The sequence below is a fragment of the Dipodomys spectabilis genome, unplaced genomic scaffold, assembly GCF_019054845.1.
Source record: "Dipodomys spectabilis isolate Male_0828 unplaced genomic scaffold, ASM1905484v1 ptg000108l, whole genome shotgun sequence".
Taxonomy (NCBI): Eukaryota; Metazoa; Chordata; class Mammalia; order Rodentia; family Heteromyidae; genus Dipodomys; species Dipodomys spectabilis.
Window position 1 is genome coordinate 20,110,693 of NW_024870785.1, and position 20,730 is coordinate 20,131,422.

The 20,730-nt window shown below is 39.8% G+C and overlaps 1 protein-coding gene across 1 annotated transcript in view; it reads right to left on the bottom strand.

Annotated features, from left to right (window-relative positions):
* The window catches only part of Iqch (IQ motif containing H), a 219,227-nt gene that overhangs the window by 87,637 nt on the left and 110,860 nt on the right, over window positions 1-20,730 (bottom strand). The window contains exons 11-13 of the mRNA XM_042687745.1: window positions 15,563-15,738; window positions 8,019-8,291; window positions 2,231-2,422 (exon numbers count right to left, since the gene is read on the bottom strand). Coding sequence (XP_042543679.1) covers window positions 2,231-2,422; window positions 8,019-8,291; window positions 15,563-15,738 — 641 coding nt within the window. The remainder of the gene's footprint in view (window positions 1-2,230; window positions 2,423-8,018; window positions 8,292-15,562; window positions 15,739-20,730) is intronic.

Here is a 20,730-nt window from a genome sequence, read left to right on the forward strand (position 1 = left end):
AAAGCAGCTCTATACAAATGAAATAAAATCCAGTTCAAAGAGAACAAAAGAGAAGCCACTATGAACCTCAAAATTAAATACATTTTGTTTCACTTTCTTTTTCTTAAAGAGTAATTCACTTTAGTATCCTTTAAATAATATGTAAAAAGCTGGCCATTACAGGTACTGTATTTAGTGTAGCCACTGTTGGAGAGCAAGGAAGCCCAGAATAGGTCATGAGGAGAACGGTACCATTTTTCAAGGGAAACTCTCTCTCCTGACTGTTCTCTAGATCTAGCCATCATTTCGCATTCCCAAGAGCAATGAAGATCCCTCTAGTTTGCCCCTCCCTCTCTAACACTTGTGCCTTGATTCATATACTTCTCTAGTGGGATGCTCAAAGCAGATGAAAATCACCTTGTACAACCCACTGCTAACCAGCTAAGATAACTTGCCTCTTAATTTTCCTTTAGCCAGTAACTCAGCCTAAACATTGATAGGGGAAAAGAAAAGCCAAACATGACTAGGTCTCTTGGTCCCAAAATGGCCTAGTATTTTAGTGGCGGATATAATTTAAAATTAAAATTAATCATTAAGCAAATGCAGAACAGACTTAGTTACATTATTCATCTTACCAATGTGCATGGAAAAATTTATATATCTCTATTCATATTCCAAGACCTTGTACCTACTGCTCTGCTTTTGCTGAGAGATTTTCTGCTGGGATGTACTCCTATTTTTTTTTTTCTCTCAGCATCTCACAGGGACCAGCAGTTATATAAATTTCCTTGGACTGTCTTAAAAACATATGACTGCTGACAAAATGCTATCATATGTTAGCTTCCAGGTGACAGCCACTCACTAATAGAATTTCTGTCCCATAATAAAATACAGTTAGCTTAATAACAACATTTGATAGAAACACATGATCAAGACTTACTTTGGGCAAATGATGAAATTTGTAATGTTACTGAATATGAAAAAAGAACAATTTTCTAATTATCATAATCAATTTGAAGGTATGAATGACAATTTTTGGGGGGGTCCAGTCGTGGGGCCTGAATTCTGGGCCTGGGCGCTGTCCCTCAGCTCTTCAACTCAAGGCTAACACTCTACCACTTGAGCCACAGTGCCACTTCCAGCTTTTTTCTTTATGTGGTGCTGAGGAATTGAACCCAGGGCCTCAGGCATGCAAGGCAAGCGCTCTACCACTGAGCCACCTTCTCAGCCCATGAATGACAATTTTTAGGGACCAAAGAAGATACATTTAAAATAACCCAATGACTCAGATGAGTGAGGTGTTTCAAGCCTGTAATCCTAACCACTTGGAAGGCAGAGATGGAGGGTAATGGTTTGAAGTTAAGGTGGGGAAAAAAAAAAATCACAAGACTCAACCAATGTCTAAGTGAAGTTGACATACACCTCTGTTTTCTCAGTTATATGGAGGACAAAAATAAGAGTATTGCAGTCCAAGCTACTTGGGCATAATGCGTGATCCTATCGCAAAAGTAACCAATAAAAGCACCAGCTCACCAGCACTGGCTAACTACTCAGAAGGCTGAGATCTGAGGATCATTATTTAAAGCTAGCCCTGGAAGAAAAGTTCATGAGACTCTTACCTCCAATTAGCCAACAGAAAGCGGGAAGTAGAAGTGGGCTCAAGTGATAGACAGCCAGCCTTAAACAAAAAATCCAGTCAAAGTGTGAGGATCTGAATTCAAGCCCCAGTACTAACACAAAGAAAAAGAATGCAAAAAAGAAGTTGGTGGCCCGGTGTCGGTGGCTCACACCTATAATCCTAGCTACTCAGGAGGCTGAGATCTGAGGACTGGGTTCAAAGACAGGTTGGGAAGGAAAATCTGTGAGACTCATCTTCAATTAAGCACCAGAAAACTGGAAGTGGCACTGTGGCTTGCCTTGAGCTGAAGAGCTTAGGGACAGTGCCCGGGCCCAGAGTTCAAGCCCCACAACCAAAAAAAAAAAAGAGATTGGTGGAGTGGCTCAAGTGGTAAAGTGCCTACCAAGCAAGTATAAGACCTTGATTTCAAACCTCAGTATGTCAAAATAATAATATAACATTAACAACAACAACAATAACCCAATGATTCAATTCATTTTCTGTACAGGGACTCAAGCCCAAGATAGGAACTATGGGTAAGTCACAGAGCTGAGTCTAAAAGAAAGAACTTTTATCTGGTAATGGAGCCTTGTAATTCGTAACCTATGGTTTAATTTGCCACTGAATACTTACATGAGCCCACTTCTTACTCCAGCCTTCACACCCGTATCTGTTGCTCTCCTTTACTACCCACTTGTAGCATGGTAGATGGGAAGAAATGTCACAAAAGGCAGTCCCATTCCCTCCAAATTCCAGGTCCATTTTAAAGAGCCAGCGTTGGATTTGCAGGTGATCAGTCACCAGCTGGGTCAACTGTTCTATCATCTGCGAGGCAAAGACAGCAACATTTCAGAGTTCTCATCCTGTCTATCTCATTGACTTGATTGTGAAATTTTGCATGTGTTCTCATTTGGTTCTCCTCTCCTTAAGACGGGCTAAAGAAGAGTATTGTGTTTATGTTGTAAAAAAATAACCATTAAGCAATGAGATCAAAGACATGCTTAAAAAGTATAATCTTGCTGGGTTCTGGTGACTCATGCCTATAATCCTAGTTACTGAGGAGGTTCAGATCTGAGAATTCCCTTTGGAAGCCAGCCGAGGCGGAAAATTCCATGAGAGTCTTATCTCCAATTACCACCAAAAAGCCAGAAGTGGAGGTGTGGCTCAAGTGGTAGAGTGCCAGCCTTGAACAAAAAAGCCAAGTGAGAACATGAGGCAGAGTTCAAGAGTTCAAGCCCCAGTATACTGTCTCTCTGTCTCTGTCTCTCTGTCTCTCTCTCGCTCTCTCTCATACACACCCCCCTCCCCCGAATCCAATAGCAAAACAATTTCACACATACACAAAAAAACCCACGAGAGATAAAGGAAAGAAAATACTCATAGAACCCATCTTTCTGGAATGAATACCTAACCTACCTTTGATCAGAAACATACTCCCTCGAGAACTGGTTTCAAACACAGATATTTAAGGAATAGAATTGATTTCCAATGAACCAATGGAGGAAAAGTCAATAAAAAATAAAACCCGCGGCTGGGAAGGTGGCTCAGTGGTAGAGCGCATGCCTTGCATGCATGAGGCCCTGGGTTCGATTCCTCAGCACCACATAAGCAGAAAAAGCTGAAAGTGGCGCTGTGGCTCAAGTGGTAGAGTGCTAGCCTTGAGCTGAAGAACTGAGGGACAGCACCCAGGCCCAGAGTTCAAGCCCCACAACTGATGACAAAATAGACAAAAAAAACCTAGTTTGATACTATTTTTGGAACAAAATCTTTGCCATTATTGAATTGATACTTAGAAAGTATGTTTTCATTACTGAGCTGAAACCCTCTATAATAACACTGACATTACTGACCTTTATAGGATTCATGCCTTTGACTTATAAATTTTCCACATGGACTTTCCCATTTAGTACTCACACTTACCCATGAGGTAGGGACTATTCATGGTTCCGTTTTATATATAATCAGAGGCTGGCTAACTTAAACCACTTGCACAAGATCACACAGCATGTGGGGCAGAGCAAGGCACCTCCCAGCCTGCTTTGATTCCAACTTTACACTTCTTACCCGGTCCAGGGAGCAAGAGAGATAAATGAACTGGAGACAAAAGTTAGAGGAACAAGAAAAGCAACTTGCCTCACAGTCAACGTGCCATTGAGAGTGTGTATGAGTCACACGAATTTCTATAGCCAGTCTACTTAAATTATATTACAAACTTGGAAAAAACTGCACACACACACACATATATACAGTGCTACACTGGAGCTTGAACTCAGGACCTGTGCACTGTCTTCAGCTGTATCACTTAAAGGATGCCACTCTCCCACTTGAGCCACACTTCCACTTCCAGCGTTTTTGGTGGTTAATTGGGGTCTCATGGATTTTTCTGCCTGGGCTGGCTTTGAACTATGATTCTCAGATCTTAGCTTACTGAGTAAGTAGGACAGGCATTCAGTCTGTACTTCCTTGAAGCCAACAAACTGACATGAGGCATCATGAATCTACCCATGCTGCTCTTGGCTATGGCCTCTTGTATGTATATTTCTTGTGACACTCTTATTTTCTTCTCTTTTGATGGCTTCTTTTGCCTACCAATAGATTCCTATTTTTTTCCTCATTAAAAAGTGTGAAAGAATTTAATATTTATAGTTTGGATCTGAAACTGCAAAGGTAAATCTATTTTGTTTAAAGGCATGATGTGTTCTTTTGAGTTATGGCTCTCCATCAAATGTTCCTGGAGATGCTACATGGAATTTGTAGGGAAAAAAATAACAAATACTCACACTTGAGGTCCCCAGAAACCTTATGTAATTATGTATTCTGATAGGGTGAAAATGAAATGGTTTTGACTCCCTAATTATCAAATAATGTCTATGGATAATTTGGATTTTTTTTTTTTGTCAGTCATGGGGCTTGAACTCTGGGCCTGAGCCCTGTCTCTCAGCTCTTCAGCTCAAAGCTAGAGCTCTACCATTTGAGCTACAGCGCCACTTCCAGTTTTCTGGTGGTTTATTGGAGATAAGAGTTTCATGGACTTTCCTGTCCTGGCTATCTTTGAACCGCAATCCTCAAATCTCAGCCTTCTGAGTAGCTAGGATTGCAGGCATGAGCCACCGGCACCCAGCTAATTTGGATGTTTAATCAAGGTATCCTGATTTATATATCTTGTGGCAATGAACATAGCTTAGGAAGACTTTAAATATGTCTTCTAAAGTTGCATTCCTTCTTTCTTTAATGGATAGGGAAGACAGATTCTATATTTAATCATATTTTTAGGGCATTGTGGTCACTCTTTGCTGTAGAAATGGTCTTCACCCTGTTAATGTTAGATTAAAAAATTCTGCTGTTGTAAGGAAAGGTGTTCTGGCAGTCTTTTAAATCATACATTTGAGTGTATTGTATATTTGGAGATTTCAAATACTAATAGAATTATCTGTTTCTTCCAAATCCTATTATTTGTTGTTTCTGAGAAGCATATAAATAGGTGTCTTTGATAGGTCCCCTACAGTAATGAAAACGATCAATAGGATTGTAAAGACTATGCCACTGGAAAGAATTATGTGCTATCTTTAAGTGAAAATTGAACAGTACTTTAAAATAGCACTGCCATTTTTGATTATTTAACTAAAGCTGTCAATATTTCATGCGAAGCAGAGGCCAGAAAGAAAACTTGCATGGTTACTTTATGAACTGAATCAGAAAATGCTCACTGTACTCATGCTGGGTTTTTTTTTTTTTAATAATCATCAACCAAGTGATTTTAGGCTATTTCCAAACATTTGTTTTTGTCTGTTTGAGTCTATCTGTTCAAAAGGTCCTTTTTTGTTGTTGTTGTGATTCTTTTATGCTGGCAAAGAATAAAAGTAGGAAAAAATGACTACTGTGAAAATCCAACTAATACTCAGGAATATTTCCTAAATATTACTTGTTAAAAAAAGAGTTTTACCAGGTTTGTTTTTATGTTGCACATCAGTGAAAAAAAAATCATTGTTATTGATTAATTACCATTTGCAGATTCAAAATACTAATACACTGAGATTGATTAGGTAGGGTAGTAACTACGTACAAAATCTCTGTGAAGTACTTCGGCTCTTGATGGTTGCAGATAACATGTTTTTCAGAAAAGCAGACTCAGTTATAACTCAGTTTACTATTATGGTATTTATATATACCATAGATCAAATAGTATCCTTAAAATCTGATGTGTCTATGAGTTGTTTTTTTTTTTCCTAGTCCTGGGGCTTGAAATCAGGGCCTAGGCATAGTCACTAAACTCTATCACTCAAGGCTAGCACTATGGCACTCTACTTCCAGTGTTTTGCTGGTTAATTGGAGTTAAGAATATCATGGACTTTCCTGCCTTGGCTGGCTTTGAACCAGAATGCTCAGATCTCAGCCGCCTGAGGAACTAAGATTATAGGCCACCAGTACCCAGGAAAATGTTTAATCCTCCTTCTAAATACAATCACTAGACAGAGGCTGTACTACAATTCGGAGATTAACCACAATTAACATATAAAGTCCTAAATACTTCAGAGCAGAATAATGCCTCAATTCTCATCAGTGAAGATGAAATCAAGGATCAATTTAAATACTGCACATACATTTTAAAGTCTTGAAGATTGCTTAATAATAATAATAATAAAACTGTACCATTCTAATGGGTATTTCACTTTTTATTAAGCTTAGTGGCCCAAAAATTTTACTGGGAAACAGAGTTGAGCGATCTTCCTTGTTATTTTCGAAGCCCAGTGTAGGTTAATGATCATGGAAAGTGATCCAGCAGCTCAGAGGGAGCCTCGCTAATCCACAAAAGCTCCCTGGGCCTTTTCACAGATCATGCTATTTCTATGAGCCTAGGTATCAACAAAAACACTCTAGTAAGACTTTAGGGAAATTCAATAAGCTTGTATCTTCTTCCATCATGTCTCTGCAGAGTATCAGTTATTGAAAGACTTGATTTGGGGGGGAGGGGGTCTCATGACTTGTGTGGTATACAACATAATGAGCAAGCAACTGAGATTCTTAGAAGGGCTTCCCTAAATTCAGTCCCTGGCAAACTATCTCATTGTATATGGTTCTTCAGTTTCCCTAGAAGTGGAGAGTGGAGATAATTGGTGATTGGCTCAGAGTAACGGTCAAGAGATGTACTAAAACAGAGGTTAGGAAATGTTAACAGCCATTTGTCTTTTAATTTTCTTTATTATGAAAACAGATGGCAGATAAATGAGAGAACACCTGCCAGAGTTCACTCAAAGAGAAAACATTTCTAGCAGCTAATGAATCTCTCCAAATATTTGGGGCCTGCTGGAATTACAGAGCCACGGCCCTGGTTCAAGGCAAAACCAGCAGTAGTTTCATTCCTGAGCCATTTCATGCCTCCCTCCTGGTTCTTTTCTATCCTTCTCCTTTCAGGGCCCTTTCTGGAGAGCCAAATACATATATATGTGCATATATATATGAATATATAAAATATATATGTATTTATTTCCCCATATATATTTCTATTTAGATGTATATTTACATATTTTTCCATCCATACATATTTTTAAATTTTTATTTATTTTTCCCCCAGAGGTGAGAATATCAGCTACTCTCTGCAATCTGACTCAGCAGGAAAGTTCATTTCCTGGAGCTTTTTTTTTTTTTTCAGGCAAAACTGACTCTATGTTTCTCAGGATCCTATGCTAAATTAATGGCTGACTGGCTGATAAGGTATTCAATACTGATGCAGATTAACCCAAACTATGAAAGAGAGAGAGAGAGAGAGAGAGAAACATGCTGGTCCTGGGCTTAAACTCAGCCTGGGCACTCTCCCTGGGATTTTCACTCAAGGCTAGAGCTCTACCACTTGAGTCACAACTCCACTTCTGGCTTTTTTGGTGGTTAATTGGAGACAAGGGTCTCACAGATTTTCCTGCCCAGGCTGGCTTTGAACCACAATCCTCAGATCCTCAGATCTCAGTGTCCTGAGCAGCTAGGAACACAGGCATAAGTCATGGGCACCTGGCCCAAATAATAATTTTTTTTGTTTTTTTTTTGGGGGGGGGTCCAGTCGTGGGGCCTGAACTCTGGGCCTGGGCGCTGACCCTCAGCTCTTCAGCTCAAGGCTAGTGCTCTACCACTTGAGCCACAGCGCCACTTCCAGCTTTTTCTGTTTATGTGGTGCTGAGGAATCGAACCCAGGGCCTCATGCATGCAAGGCAATCACTCTACCACTGAGCCACCTTCCCAGCCCCCAAATAATAATTTTTAACAATCTAAAATGCCTTAAGGGTAAATATTTTGGAAATTCCAGCAATTTCTGTAAGACAATTAGAAAGAAACATGAAAACCTACAGGCTTCATGTAGACCCCTTAAATCAACTCAAGAATACAACTTTCACTGTAAAATTTGTGAGCAGCATCTTGTCACCATACGTACCTGATCATTTGAATAAATGTCGTATGCTCCAGGAGGGATTGGTACATTGATCTTGTCAAAGATCCGTTTACTGCCAGACTTGGAACTATAAAGTTGCACCAGCTCAGGCTCTGAGCCCAGGATGGGTACATTTAACATATCAGCCACAGCTAAATCATCTCTGTGGAGAAAACCACCCACAATGTAGGCCTCTTTTCCTTGGATGAGATTTTTTATTCTTTTGATTGCCTTGGGACTGTACTTCAGGTGAGTGGCCAGGCACATGTGATGATTCTGTGGGAAGATCATATAATGCCTGTTAAGAGAGGTGCCCTTTTCTTTTTCTAATCCATACACTTAATTTATAATGTTGCACATAATAAATACATTATTAATAGCAGGCTGGGTTATGACCTATCCTGTTGTTTAGCAGTTTAAATTGATAAAAGCTGTTGGGGTGAGGTTCCATAATGGCTCACATCTTTAGTGTGTTGGAAATAGGCTCGCTGGGAATAGAACTAATTACTACACATCTGTATTTATTTGATCCACGTGGAATTATCCTTCTGTCAGAAGGAAAAGAGGCTGGCGGCCTTTGGATAATAGTGATTCATCTCAGCAACACTTCTGGCATGGTTTAACACTAAAGCATCTGGAAAATCAATACTAAAAAATGAAGAAAACAAAAAACCCCCAGAATTCTTCACTGTTTTACTCCTAATCTGGCAACTCTTCAAATGCTTTAGTAAGAAAAAGGTACTTGACTTGGGTAACCTCTTGCCGAAATTCCATTGCAAAATCTATTTCAGATAACATACCATTTAATTGTGGTTCTCAGTGGTTCTAGCCAATAATTCTGGAGAGACCTCATGAATAGAAGGTATTTGAAATTTTGTGCATGACTCAGATTCATTTTCCAATTCAAATTCTTTTTAATTTTGAGTAGTTAGACCTAGTTCAGCAATGACTGTGACTTTCTCTATTAAATAAGTAATTCTATTCATGACTAAATAGCAGAGGACAGAGCCAGGTGGTCATCACACAGCAGAACTAATATGGCTGTGTTTCTGCTTTCAAGAAATGGGGACATAAATAAGGATAGGCAATATATAACTAATACAAGGTAGATAAGAGCCATAGGTAGCTACATAGTGCTTTGGAGGCATAAAATAGAAAGGCGTAGGCCATATGCTGGTAGAGAGAACTGAAAAACTAAGATATTGGTGGGGGTGTGTGGGGAGAATTGGGGGGGGAGCGGGGGGGGGGGAGGGAGGATGGGAAGGGGGAACAAAGGAGGAGGCTACCATGCTTGATAAGAAATGTACTCATTATCTTGCCCATGTAATTGTAACCCCTCTGTACAGTATTTTCACAATAAAAAATAAAAATTAAAAAAAGAAAAGAAAAGAAAAACTAAGGTATTTGTTTTCCTTATGCCTTAGTTTCTTTATCTTTAAAATGAGTATAATAGGACCTTTCATATAGGGAAGTTGTGAGGATTAAATGAAATAATGCATATAAATCATTTATAATAATACATAGGACACAACAGAAATGAATGTTAGGTAGTATTAGTATCATGAAAGAAGCTGGGGTGAAAATGGGGGTGGGAAGGGTATTCTCCCAGGATAGAGCATTAGAACCAGTACTGTTTACTTCCTTAACTAAAGAGGGCAGCATGGGGATTTGAAGTCAGACAGTTCTGGCTTTGAATCCAGCTCGATTACTTCTAAACTAACTGCATGAACTTGGACAAGTGACTTAGTCTCTGTGAGTCCATTTATTTGTTAAATGGGAGAAAAACCCACCCATATTTTGCTCCAAGGCTAAAATAAGATCATGAATATAAAATAACTAATATGATATATGGTTTGGGGCCAATAGTTAAAAAATAGTAATGATTATTTTTACAGAGCAAACCTTGTTTTAAAAATAAAGTCAAGCCAGGCACTGGTAGCTTATACCTAGAATCTTCGCTACTCAGGAGGTGTCCTGTTGGAAGCAAGCCCTAGCAGATGAATCAGAGGGACTCTTATCTCCACTTAACTAGCAAAAATCTAGAATTGGGGTGTGGCTCTTGTGGTTGGCAGAGTGCCAGCCTTGAGTGAAAAAGCTAAGCAAGTGTGAGGCCCTGAGTTCCAGCCCCAGTTCACACACACACACACACACACACACACACACACACACCCATTAAAATGTCATACAATAATGTAAAGCAAAGGTACCAGAACTTTAAGGGAATCCAAGGGTTTTATAGGCCAGTAGCTACTTCAATGTTCATGCAAAGTTTCTAATATGTTAGTATAAAAATGTGGAGTGACTAGTTTGGAGGAAGATCTAGTATACCAGTTTGCAGACTGTTGAAGAGTATAAAAACACTCTGTATGGGGAGAAGAGAGTTAGACTGGGAAGATCCGCTGGATGTCAAGGTTTGCCTGAATTTGTAACTTGCTAGAAGAATGAGCACACTGGACTTTTGTGAGCCTCAGTTCCCTATCTTCAAATAAGAGGTTGGGCTAAAGGCCTCAGGGTGCTTCCAGCTCTTGAAACAACACTCTCCAAACAAGAGCTCTTCTGCACTTAGTGGTTAACATGTATAGAGTTTCTCCTGAGGATAATGTTAAGTCCTGGAAACAGATAGTCATGATGCTTGCATAACAAGATCAGTGTATTACAAGTGTAGTGTACACTTAAAAAGGGTTAAGATAGTAAATTGTATGTTATGTATCTTTTTACCCAATTATAAAAGTAAAAAAACTCCCAGCATTCCAAGACCTTACCTGAAAAATAACTAAGGTAAAAAACAGCTGGGAGCTATACATAGTTCACATGTTAGACTTCCTGTCTATTTTTTTAATTGTGAAAATACCGTACAGAGGGGTTACAATTACATGGGCAAGGTAATGAGTACATTTCTTATCAAGCATTGTTGCCTCCTCCTTTGTTTCCCCTTCCCATCCATTCCCATCTCCCATCCCTCCCCACCCCCGCACTGCCAAAGTTGTAAAGTTTGTTTTTCAACATAACGACTTGTACATCTCATTGTTGCAATGGGTCTACCTGTATCCCTACTTAAATGAATTTTGCCCTTCCCCTCCACAAATTATACCAACATCAAATACAGTGAGAGCAGGGGTTATACCGTGGGGGAGGGAGACTTCCTGCCTATTATAATATGAGACCCTAAATTCAAACTCCATTACTGCCCTCCTCTCTGGCAACTGTATTTCTGAGCTCCATGTTGTGCTTACACCAGCAAATCTAACACTTAAGAGGCTGAGGCAGGAGGATCACTAGTTTGAGGCTAGCCTGGGCTACACAGTCACATTCTGTATTAAAAAATAAACAAATAAAACATAGAAGGTGAAAAAGGTATTCTGAGAGTGAAATCAATATCCCACCCAGGGAAGGAGAAACTGTGGCCCATGGGCCCTGTCATATAAGGCCCCCAATCCATGACAGGACAGACATAAATGCTCCTTGTGGGATGCCTCAGCTACCTTCCTGGATTGATGTCTTGTTTGGCCCTTAAATGGTGTTATAGATGTCTAAATGACCATTGGCAGCAGTAAGGATCCTTACCTCTGCTAGATTATGGCCAGGGGTAGCATCTGGTGGGATCTGTTTCCTATCTGGTTTGTCATTGCTTTTCCCTAATTATGCCAATGGTAATTAGTCACCCAGGTGAACTTAAGTTACAATGTCCAAGGTATTCTAAGGTACCATCTTCTTATGATCTGGCAAAGTCAAAGCCTTTGCCATGCAGTCCCTCATTTGGTCCACACCACTCCCTTTCCCCATCTTCTGGTGTGAGCAGAGAAGGTTGGATGGGTTTATGGGCTACAAAGAGGGATAGCAGATGCAGCAATAGAAACTATAGAGTTCTGAGTGTATTTCAAGCTAGGACAGATTCCTGTCTTCTCTAGGTTTGCTTATTTCTATTGGCAAGTATTCTCTTCAGCTCCACATTACAATGTCCTATGGGCATGCTTTCATGTTCAGGCAGGATGAGACCATGGTATTGTAGCTGATATATGTTTAATAAAGATGCAAATGTGAGTGAATGATAGCTGAGGACACATTACTGACCGCAGATCTTATGTGATCATTTAGAGAAAAATCACTTCTAGGCACTGGAGGTCACCGATGACAAAAATCTAAAATGTTCCCGATTCCCTTGTGTTACGGTCACATTTAATTGATCACCATTGATTTATTTTCTTGATCTGAGACAAAAGGGAGTTATTTAGAATGTCTTAATTAAAAAAAAACTTCAAGTGCCCTAAAATAGACATGATCACTTTTTTTTGTTGTTGTTGTTGGTTGCGGGGCATGAACTCTGGGCTTGGGCCCTATCCCTGCGCTCTGCAGCTCAAGGTGAGCTCTCTACCGCTTGAGCCACCGCACCACTTCTGGTTTTCTGGTGGTTAATTGGAGATAAGAGTCTCACAGACTTTTCTGCCTGGGCTGGCTTTGAGCTGTGATCCTCAGATCTCAGCCTCCTCAGTAGCTAGGATTACAGGCATGAGCCACCGGTGCCCGGCTGATATGATCACTTTTATAGAAGCGCATTTACCCTTACAAATCCAAGCATTGAATAGTAGCGTGGAGAGATATACAAAAAGATTTTGGCACATTTCAAAAAACATCTCTTCAAAGTCATCCATTTGAATGAAAATCAGCACTGATACAAGCTCTCAAACTCATTAAAAAGAAATTAAGGAGCAGCTAGACATGAGCGGAAACTGATTTGAAAGTGAGAGTTTAATTTTTGTATTTTAAAATGTTGATTGCCTATGAATGATTAATTACTCAACTAATTTAAATGTAAGCTTTGAGAAGAAATATTAAGTACTGACTACCTTGTCTACTTGCTCCTGCTCAGCAATAGACCTACACTCTGAGTGGAACTCTACATTTGGGAGTGCCAACTGCAAGAGTAATTTTCCCAGATAATAGGAATATACAGTTGGAGAGCACTTTGGAATTATCTAATTTATCACCTCATGTTATAGATGAAGAACAGAAGGACCAGAGAGTAAAGGTGCTTGGTCATCCAAGAACAAAGCAGTGCTGGTGGTATTCTAGGGTAGACAGACTAGGGCTTTGGACGAGAAAGTGAACTAGGTTTGCCTAGCCACAAAATGAAAGCGATCATTTCTGTTTTATTGCATTATTCTGAGCTCGAAGGAGAACATGTATGTAAGAAGGCACTGGGTTAAAAAAAAAATCACAGTAATCAGGTCCTACACTCTTGCTTAGCTTTTTCAGCTCGAGGCTGGGCTTTACCACTTGAGCCACACCTCTACTTCTGCTTTGTTGTTGTTGTTGTTTTCTGGTTAATAAGTCTCTCGGATTTGTCTGTCCTGGCTGATCTCAAAACTCAGCCATTGGTGCCTGGCTTTATATGTTAAGAATTTTTTTTTTGGGTCCGGTCGTGGGGCCTGAACTCTGGGCCTGGGCGCTGTCCCTCAGCTCTTCAGCTCAAGGCTAGTGCTCTACCACTTGAGCCACAGCGCCACTTCCGGCTTTTTCCTTTTTGCTTATGTGGTGCTGAGGAATCGAACCCAGGGCCTCAGGCATGCAAGGCAAGCGCTCTACCACTGAGCCAACTTCCCAGCCCTGTTAAGAATTTTTTTAAAGTCTACCTTACTCAATTTCCTCCTTATATATCCCTTTCACTGCTCTCTGCCTTTTCAACATCTGTGAACATTTCAGATGTACAGAAACTTCTTTTTGGCAGCTAACAGGCATGAACTTCTTTCTGACAAATGTAACTAAACACTAATGATCATTCTTTCTTTTCCTTGCTTCCTAGTGTCCACAGTAACTCTGCCATCAGGGCTGGGCAATGAGTAGTTATCACCAAAGTGATCCTTGTGTTGATGAAGTACGGGGAAGGTTCCCAAGAACACAAGTAAGTGGCTATGAGCTGTCCCCTTGTCCTCTCTCTTCCTTCCCCTTCTTCTGCCCTTGCCTTCCTTTCCCACTATCAAACGTACCAATGAAGCCAGGTGCTGGTGGCTCACACCTGTAATCCTAGCTATTCAGGAGGCTGAGATCTGAGAATCAGAGTTTGAAGCCAGGCTGGGCAGAAAAGTCTGCAAGACTCTTATATCAAATAAGCTATTCAGAAAAGGCTGGAAGTGGCACTGTGGCTCAAGTGGTAGAGCGCTATCCTTGAGCACAAAGAGGTTCAGGGACAGCTCCCAGACCCTGAACAAGCCCTAGGACTGGCAAAAACAACAACAACAACAAGAAAAAACCAAAGGTACCAATGAAACAGTTGTGTAGAGGGCTTTGGAGAAAATACTGAGTTGTCGATTTATGAGCTCTTCATCTTGATAGTAAACAATATATCTGGGTGACAAATGGCTGAGCACACCAACAAACAAATACCTTTTTTGTTGTTGTTGGCCTGGGTCTTAAACTTGGGGCCTGGGTGCTATTCCTGAGATTTTTTTTGCTCAAGACTAGCCCTCTTCAATTTTGAGTCACAGTGCTACTTCTGGTTTTCTGGAGGTTAATTGGAGATAAGAGTCTCATGGGCTTTCCTGCTTGGGCTGGTTTTGAACTCTGATTCTCAAACCTCAGCCTCCTGAATAGCTAGGATTGCAGGTGTGAGCCACCAGTGCTTGGCTAGAAATGCCTTTTTCTAGAACCCTAAACCTCATGGTCCCATAAATTTCCCAAAGGCTCTTGTTCAGTAATAGGTTTCTACTCAAGATGCATTTCATTCATTAAAAATCAGTACATTAAAAAATCTGGCCAGGCATCAGTGGGTCACACCTGTAATCTTAGCTACTTAGGAGGCTGAGATCTGAAGATCATGATTCAAAGCCAGCCTGGACAGAAAAGTCCATGAGACTTTTATCTCCAATTAACCAGCAACAAAACCAAAAGTAAAGGTATGGCTCAAGAAGCAGAGACTCTGCTTTGAGTAGAAGAAGTTTAGGAGTGCAAGGGCTTGAGTTCAACCTCCAGGACTGTTACAGAAAGGAGAGAAAGAGGAAGAGAGAAGGAAAGAAGGAAAAAGGAAGGAAAGAAGGAAAAAGGAAGGAAGGAAAGAAGGAACGGAAAAGAAGATGAGAAGAAAAGAAAAACAAAAAAGAATAAGAGAAGATCTAAACCTTGTTTATTAGGGTCCATGGGGCAAGGTAGGGGCTATAATCAGAAAAATCTCTGTGGAAGTCAGAGACCAGAGATTCTGTCCCTGAGTAGCTTTGTGACTGCAAAGCAATCCATGTCTGTTTCTGCCCTGGTGGCCTCCACACAAAATTAAGATAAAAGGGTGATAGATGTTATAAATTCACCTACTTGATAGTATCACTCAATAACTGAAATTGGGCTTCAGTCACAGAAACTGGACAGAAGTAGCTCAACTAAGTCTGAAAGTTAAACCTGGGATATTTATCTCCTTATAGTTCAACTGGTAGTCTAATCAGTAAGGCTGTTAAACTTGCAATAATATTTCACTGATGTGTAGCCGAGCGTTACAAGTTATAAAATTTCCAATTTAATTTTACTGCATCCCTGAAGCCGTAGTAATTAGAAGACAAACTCACTGTGAAGAAGTCTACAGCTTCGGGGGTGATAATTTTCAGCCTGTTCTTCAGGTCACTTCTGTCATTCACATTCCCCGATTTGACAGCTGCATGTAGACTCAGGATTTTTTGGTAATATAGCTTTAACTCATCATTCATATGGTGGGAGGAGATGTAGATGACATTCACATTGATATCTAAAAAAATCAACAGGCACAATGTTAATTACTGACAGAACGGTAAATCACCCTGTGAACTCTGGCATCTAATTGATGTCACCCAGTTCAAAATAAAAAGCATATCCAGCCGGGTATTGGTGGCTCACATCTGTAATCCTAACTATTCAGAAGGCTGAGATCTGAGGATAGTAATTCACATCAGCCTGGGCTGTAAAGTCCATGAGACTCTTATCTCCAATAAACCACCAGGAAACTGGGAATGGGCCAGGTGCCAGTGGCTCAACACTTGTAATCCTAACTACTCAGGAGGCTGAGATCTGAGGATCATGGTTTAAAGCCAGCCCAGGGAAGGAAAGTCTGTGAGACTCTTATTTACAATAAACACTAGGAAGCCGGAAGTCCCACAACTGACAAAGAAATAAAAACAAAAAACTGAAAATGGCGCTGTGGCTCAATTGGTAGAGTCCTAGCCTTGAGCTGAAGAGCTGACAGACAGTGCCCAGGCCCAGAGTACGAGCCTCACAACCGACCCCCCTCCAAAAAAAATAAAAAGGCATATCCAAAATGCCATACTGAAGTTCATTTAGACAGCTTTTTCAAGCAAGCTATTCAGCTTATTATTTATTCAATCCATTCATTCATTTTATTCATCTATTTTTATTTTCATTTATTTATTTTTATTCAGTGCCAATATTGGAGCTTGAACTCAGGGCCTCAGGCTCTCAGTTCACTTTTGCTCCTTAAGGGTATTGTTCTACCACTTGAACCATAGCTCCATTTCTGGCTTTTTGGTGTCTAATTGGAGATAAGAGTCTCAAAAACTTTCCTCCCTGGACTGGCTTTGAACCTTGAGCCTTCGATTTCAGTTTCCTGAGTAGCTATAATTGTGAGCCATGGTGCTTGGCTAAAGAACTTTTCCACTTATTATTATTATTATTATTATTTTGGTATATCAATAATGGGGCCTTTAGGCTCTTGCTTACCTTTTTGTTCAAGACTGTGGCTTTTTTTTACACATTAACATTTCTCTAAGAAAAAACAACATCACAAAGTATACGCAGTCATGCCTTAAGAAGGCAAATAAGGGCTGGGAATGTGGCTCAGTGGTAAAGCGCTTGCCTTGCATGCCTGAGGCCCTGGGTTCGATTCCTCAGCACCACATAAGCAAAAAGAAAAAAGCCGGAAGTGGCGCTGTGGCTCAAGTGGTAGAACGCTAGCCTTGAGCTGAAGTGCTGAGGGACAGTGCCCAAGCCCAGAGTACAGGTCCCACGACCAGACCCCAGAGGAGAGAGGAATGGTACACAAATGCTGTCATAATATGTAATGTACATATGTGAAAAGGAAAGTAAGAAACCTGATGAGATGGGGAGAGGTCGGAGAGAAGGGGACAGAATGATGGAAGGGATGATTGATCGAGATGCCTTCTACACACAAATGGACATGTTTAAATCTGAACTGCTCTTACAACTATTTGAAGAAAACAATAATAATACTGATGATGACGAAGGAGGTCTGAGCTTCCAAATAACACACAGAGATTTAACCACAACTACCATTAATATCAGTGGGAACTGCAACAAAAACCGCTTATAGATTCAGGAGCAGAAGAAAAGAAATTCCTTGAGAAGAAATCCTTGATAAGAAACTATATTGCTAATTACATTTTTTCTTGCCAATTTCTGGAAAATGATATATATTACTGTGATATACAGTATTAGTATGGTTTCATTATGAAGATATAAATACTATTAATTGACAAATCATTATGGAAAGGAGCTATAAGAAGATGAAAGTTGCTTTGATTGCTGGCCAATAGTCAAAATTACTCTTTAGCTTGACTATCTAGGAATTGAAGAGATTAGCTATTAGAGTTTGTACCCAAAGTCCTGGTTTCATAGCCAGCAGCAAGTGACAAATTTTATCAGTAGAATTGTGTTGTCTTTATTTTCCCCTGAATAACCAGAAAAAGCAACACTTTTTTACTAGCAATTAATGAAATTGAAATGATAGTTATTTATTCTTCTACAGAATTGCTACTGGTTTTTTTCTAAGTTTCTTGACATTTTTATTTCAGAAGCAAGCACTTCTATATACAAGCAAATTTCTTCTATCTACTACTTGCTGAGGTTTAAAATCAGGGCTTCACTCTTGCTAGGTAGGTGCACTGTTGGGAGCCAGGGTTCCAGTCCTTTCTGCTCTTGTTATTTTTGAGATAGGGTCTCCCATTTTTGCCTAGGCTAGTGTGAACAGCAGTCCTCCTATTTACACTTCCCAAATTAGCTATAATTACAGGTGCATGCCACCACAACCAAATGCTTTTGTTAAGATAGGGTCTTACAAACGTCCCCCTACCCCCCACCTTCAACCTCCACCACAGGCTGTCCTGGAGTCTTTATCTGCCTGATAACCACCTTCCATCAACACCTAGCCCAATCTACTTCTTTTTAAAATCTTTATTCCTTTTAAAGTTACATTGCTATATCATAAAGACAATATACCAAGAAAAGGCATAATCTCTCAGAAATGTTGGTTAGCAAAATTTTTCTTAGCAGAGGGTACAGACTGAATTACTGGATTATTTAAAATACAGGCCTAAAACTTCCAGGTCTTTCCAGAAAGGAGAATCTTGTAAAAAGTATAAATTTATATATACATATATGTATGTGTGTATATATATATATATATATATATACATATAGGTATATATGTATGCATGTATATGTATATATATTCTTTGGTGGTAATTTTTCTTTTTCTTTCTTATTTTCTTTTTTTTTTTTTTTTTTTGGTCGTGGGGCCTAAACTCTGGGCCTGGGCACTGTCCCTCAGCTCTTCAGCTCAAGGCTAGCACTCTATCACTTGAGCCACAGAGCCATTGTCAGCTTTTTCTGCTTATGTGGTGCTGAGGAATCAAACCCAGTGCCTCATGCATGCAAGGTAAGCACTTTACCATTGAGTCATCTTCCCAGACTGATTTTTCAGATAGATAGATAGATAGATTTTAAAAGCTAAAGAAAAAATTCAATTTACCTGGGTACTGGTGGGCTCATGCATATAATCCTAGCTACTCAGGAGACTGAGATTTGAGAGTCGAAGTTCAAAGCCAGCCCAGGCAGGAAAGTCTATGACACTCTTACCTTCCATTAATCAACAAAAAGCCAGAAGTGGAGCTGTGGCTCAAGTAGTAGACTGATAGCCTTGAACCCCAAAGCTCAGGACAGTGCACAGGCCCTCAGTTCAAGCCCCAGTACCAGTACAAACAAACAAACAAAAATCAAATAAATTAAAGCAAACTCTGCCCTCTGCTGCCCTTTAGTAGTCTCCATCCAGCCAGCTTTTAGTTAAAATAGCTCAGTGCTAACAAATCAATCTCAAGTCATTAATTTTATTTTTTGCAATCCTGAAAAACAATATTAGTGCCTAGATAACAGATTAAAGCAATTATACTATTATTATTTTAGGACACTGTAAATTTCTAGTTCTGATGTATTTTTGTTACCAAATGGCATTTATAAAATAATAATGATGCTGAAATATATATGAATCATGTAAAGTATGTCATTCCAGGGAGCCAGCAAAGTTGGCCATTGATAATTTAAAATTCTTTCTTGTTTTGCTTAAATAAAGGCCAAAAAAAACTGTATTTTAACAAAACAAGTAAATTCTTATTTGATAACTAATAAAAAATTATTTTTTACATGTCCTCATCTTTTACTAGTTGTTCATAAACTGATTATTAAAACCTTTGCAAATCTGTATTTTTTAGGCCTAATTTGAATTCTGACCTTGACATTTTCCTAGACCCAGATCTGACTGTGAACAGACCCAACTAGTTTCAGAACTTGACTTTTCTTAAGATCGATCTACCCATCCAAGTCTGCATTTAAGACTTTCCTCCACTGAGGACTTTGTTCTCTAATGACTAGTTGTTCTGTATTTATTGAAATGCTTCTTTTAAAAAAAATCTGTCTTAATTTCTTATTCTTACAATAAAAATGAAATGCTTCATTTCTGACATCATCTACTCATGCCCAGATAACCTAATAGACAATATTGAAACAGATATAAAATTGTGATCTCATTCATTGCAAGACTTCAGTAAATCAAGATTTCTTTCTGTAGGAAAGAAATTGCTATCCCCAACTATAGCAAACAGCATTTAGAAAAATGCCCAAGTCATCAATTAAGGCCAGTGTTTATTCTTTTTTTTTTTTTTTTGTCAGTTGTGGGGATTGAACTCTGGGCTGAGTGCTGTCCCTGCACTCTTCAGCTCAAGGCGAGCACTGTACCACTTTAGCCACAGCGCCACTTCCGGTTTTCTAGAGGTTTAATGGAGATAAAGAGTATCACGTACTTTGCTGCCCAAGCTGGCTTTGAACCGCGATCCTAAGATCTCAGCCTCCTGAGTAGCTAGGATTACAGATGTGAGTTACTGGCACCCGGCTTCATGTTATTTTTAACAAGTTATTTTGGAAAGGGACTGATATGAAGATGAAAGCTTCTTTGATTGCTGGTCAATAGGCAAAATTAGTTACTCTGTGTGTGTGCACACACGCTAGTTCAGGGACTTTGAACTTAGGGCCTGGGCACTGTCCCTTAGCTTTTCTGGCTCAAGGCTGAGGCTCTACAGATTGAGCCACAACTCCATTTTTGGCTTTTTGCTGGCTAGTGGGAGACAAGAGACTCACAGGAGCTGGGAAGGTGGCTCAGTGGTAGAGTGCTTGCCTTGCATGCATGAGGCCCTGAGTTCAATTCCTCAGCACCACATAAGCAGAAAAAGCTGGAAGTGGTGCTGTGGCTCAAATGGTGGGGTGGTAGCCTTGAGCTGAAGAGCTGAGGGACAGTGCTCAGGCCCAGAGTTCAGGCCCACGACTGAAAAAAAAAAAAAAAAGAAAGAAAAAAGAAAAAGAAAAGAAAAAGAGACACAGATTTTTCTTGACTGGGTTGGCTTCAAACTGTGATCCTCAGCTTCTAGCCTTCTCTGTAGCTAGGATAACAGGATTGAGCCAC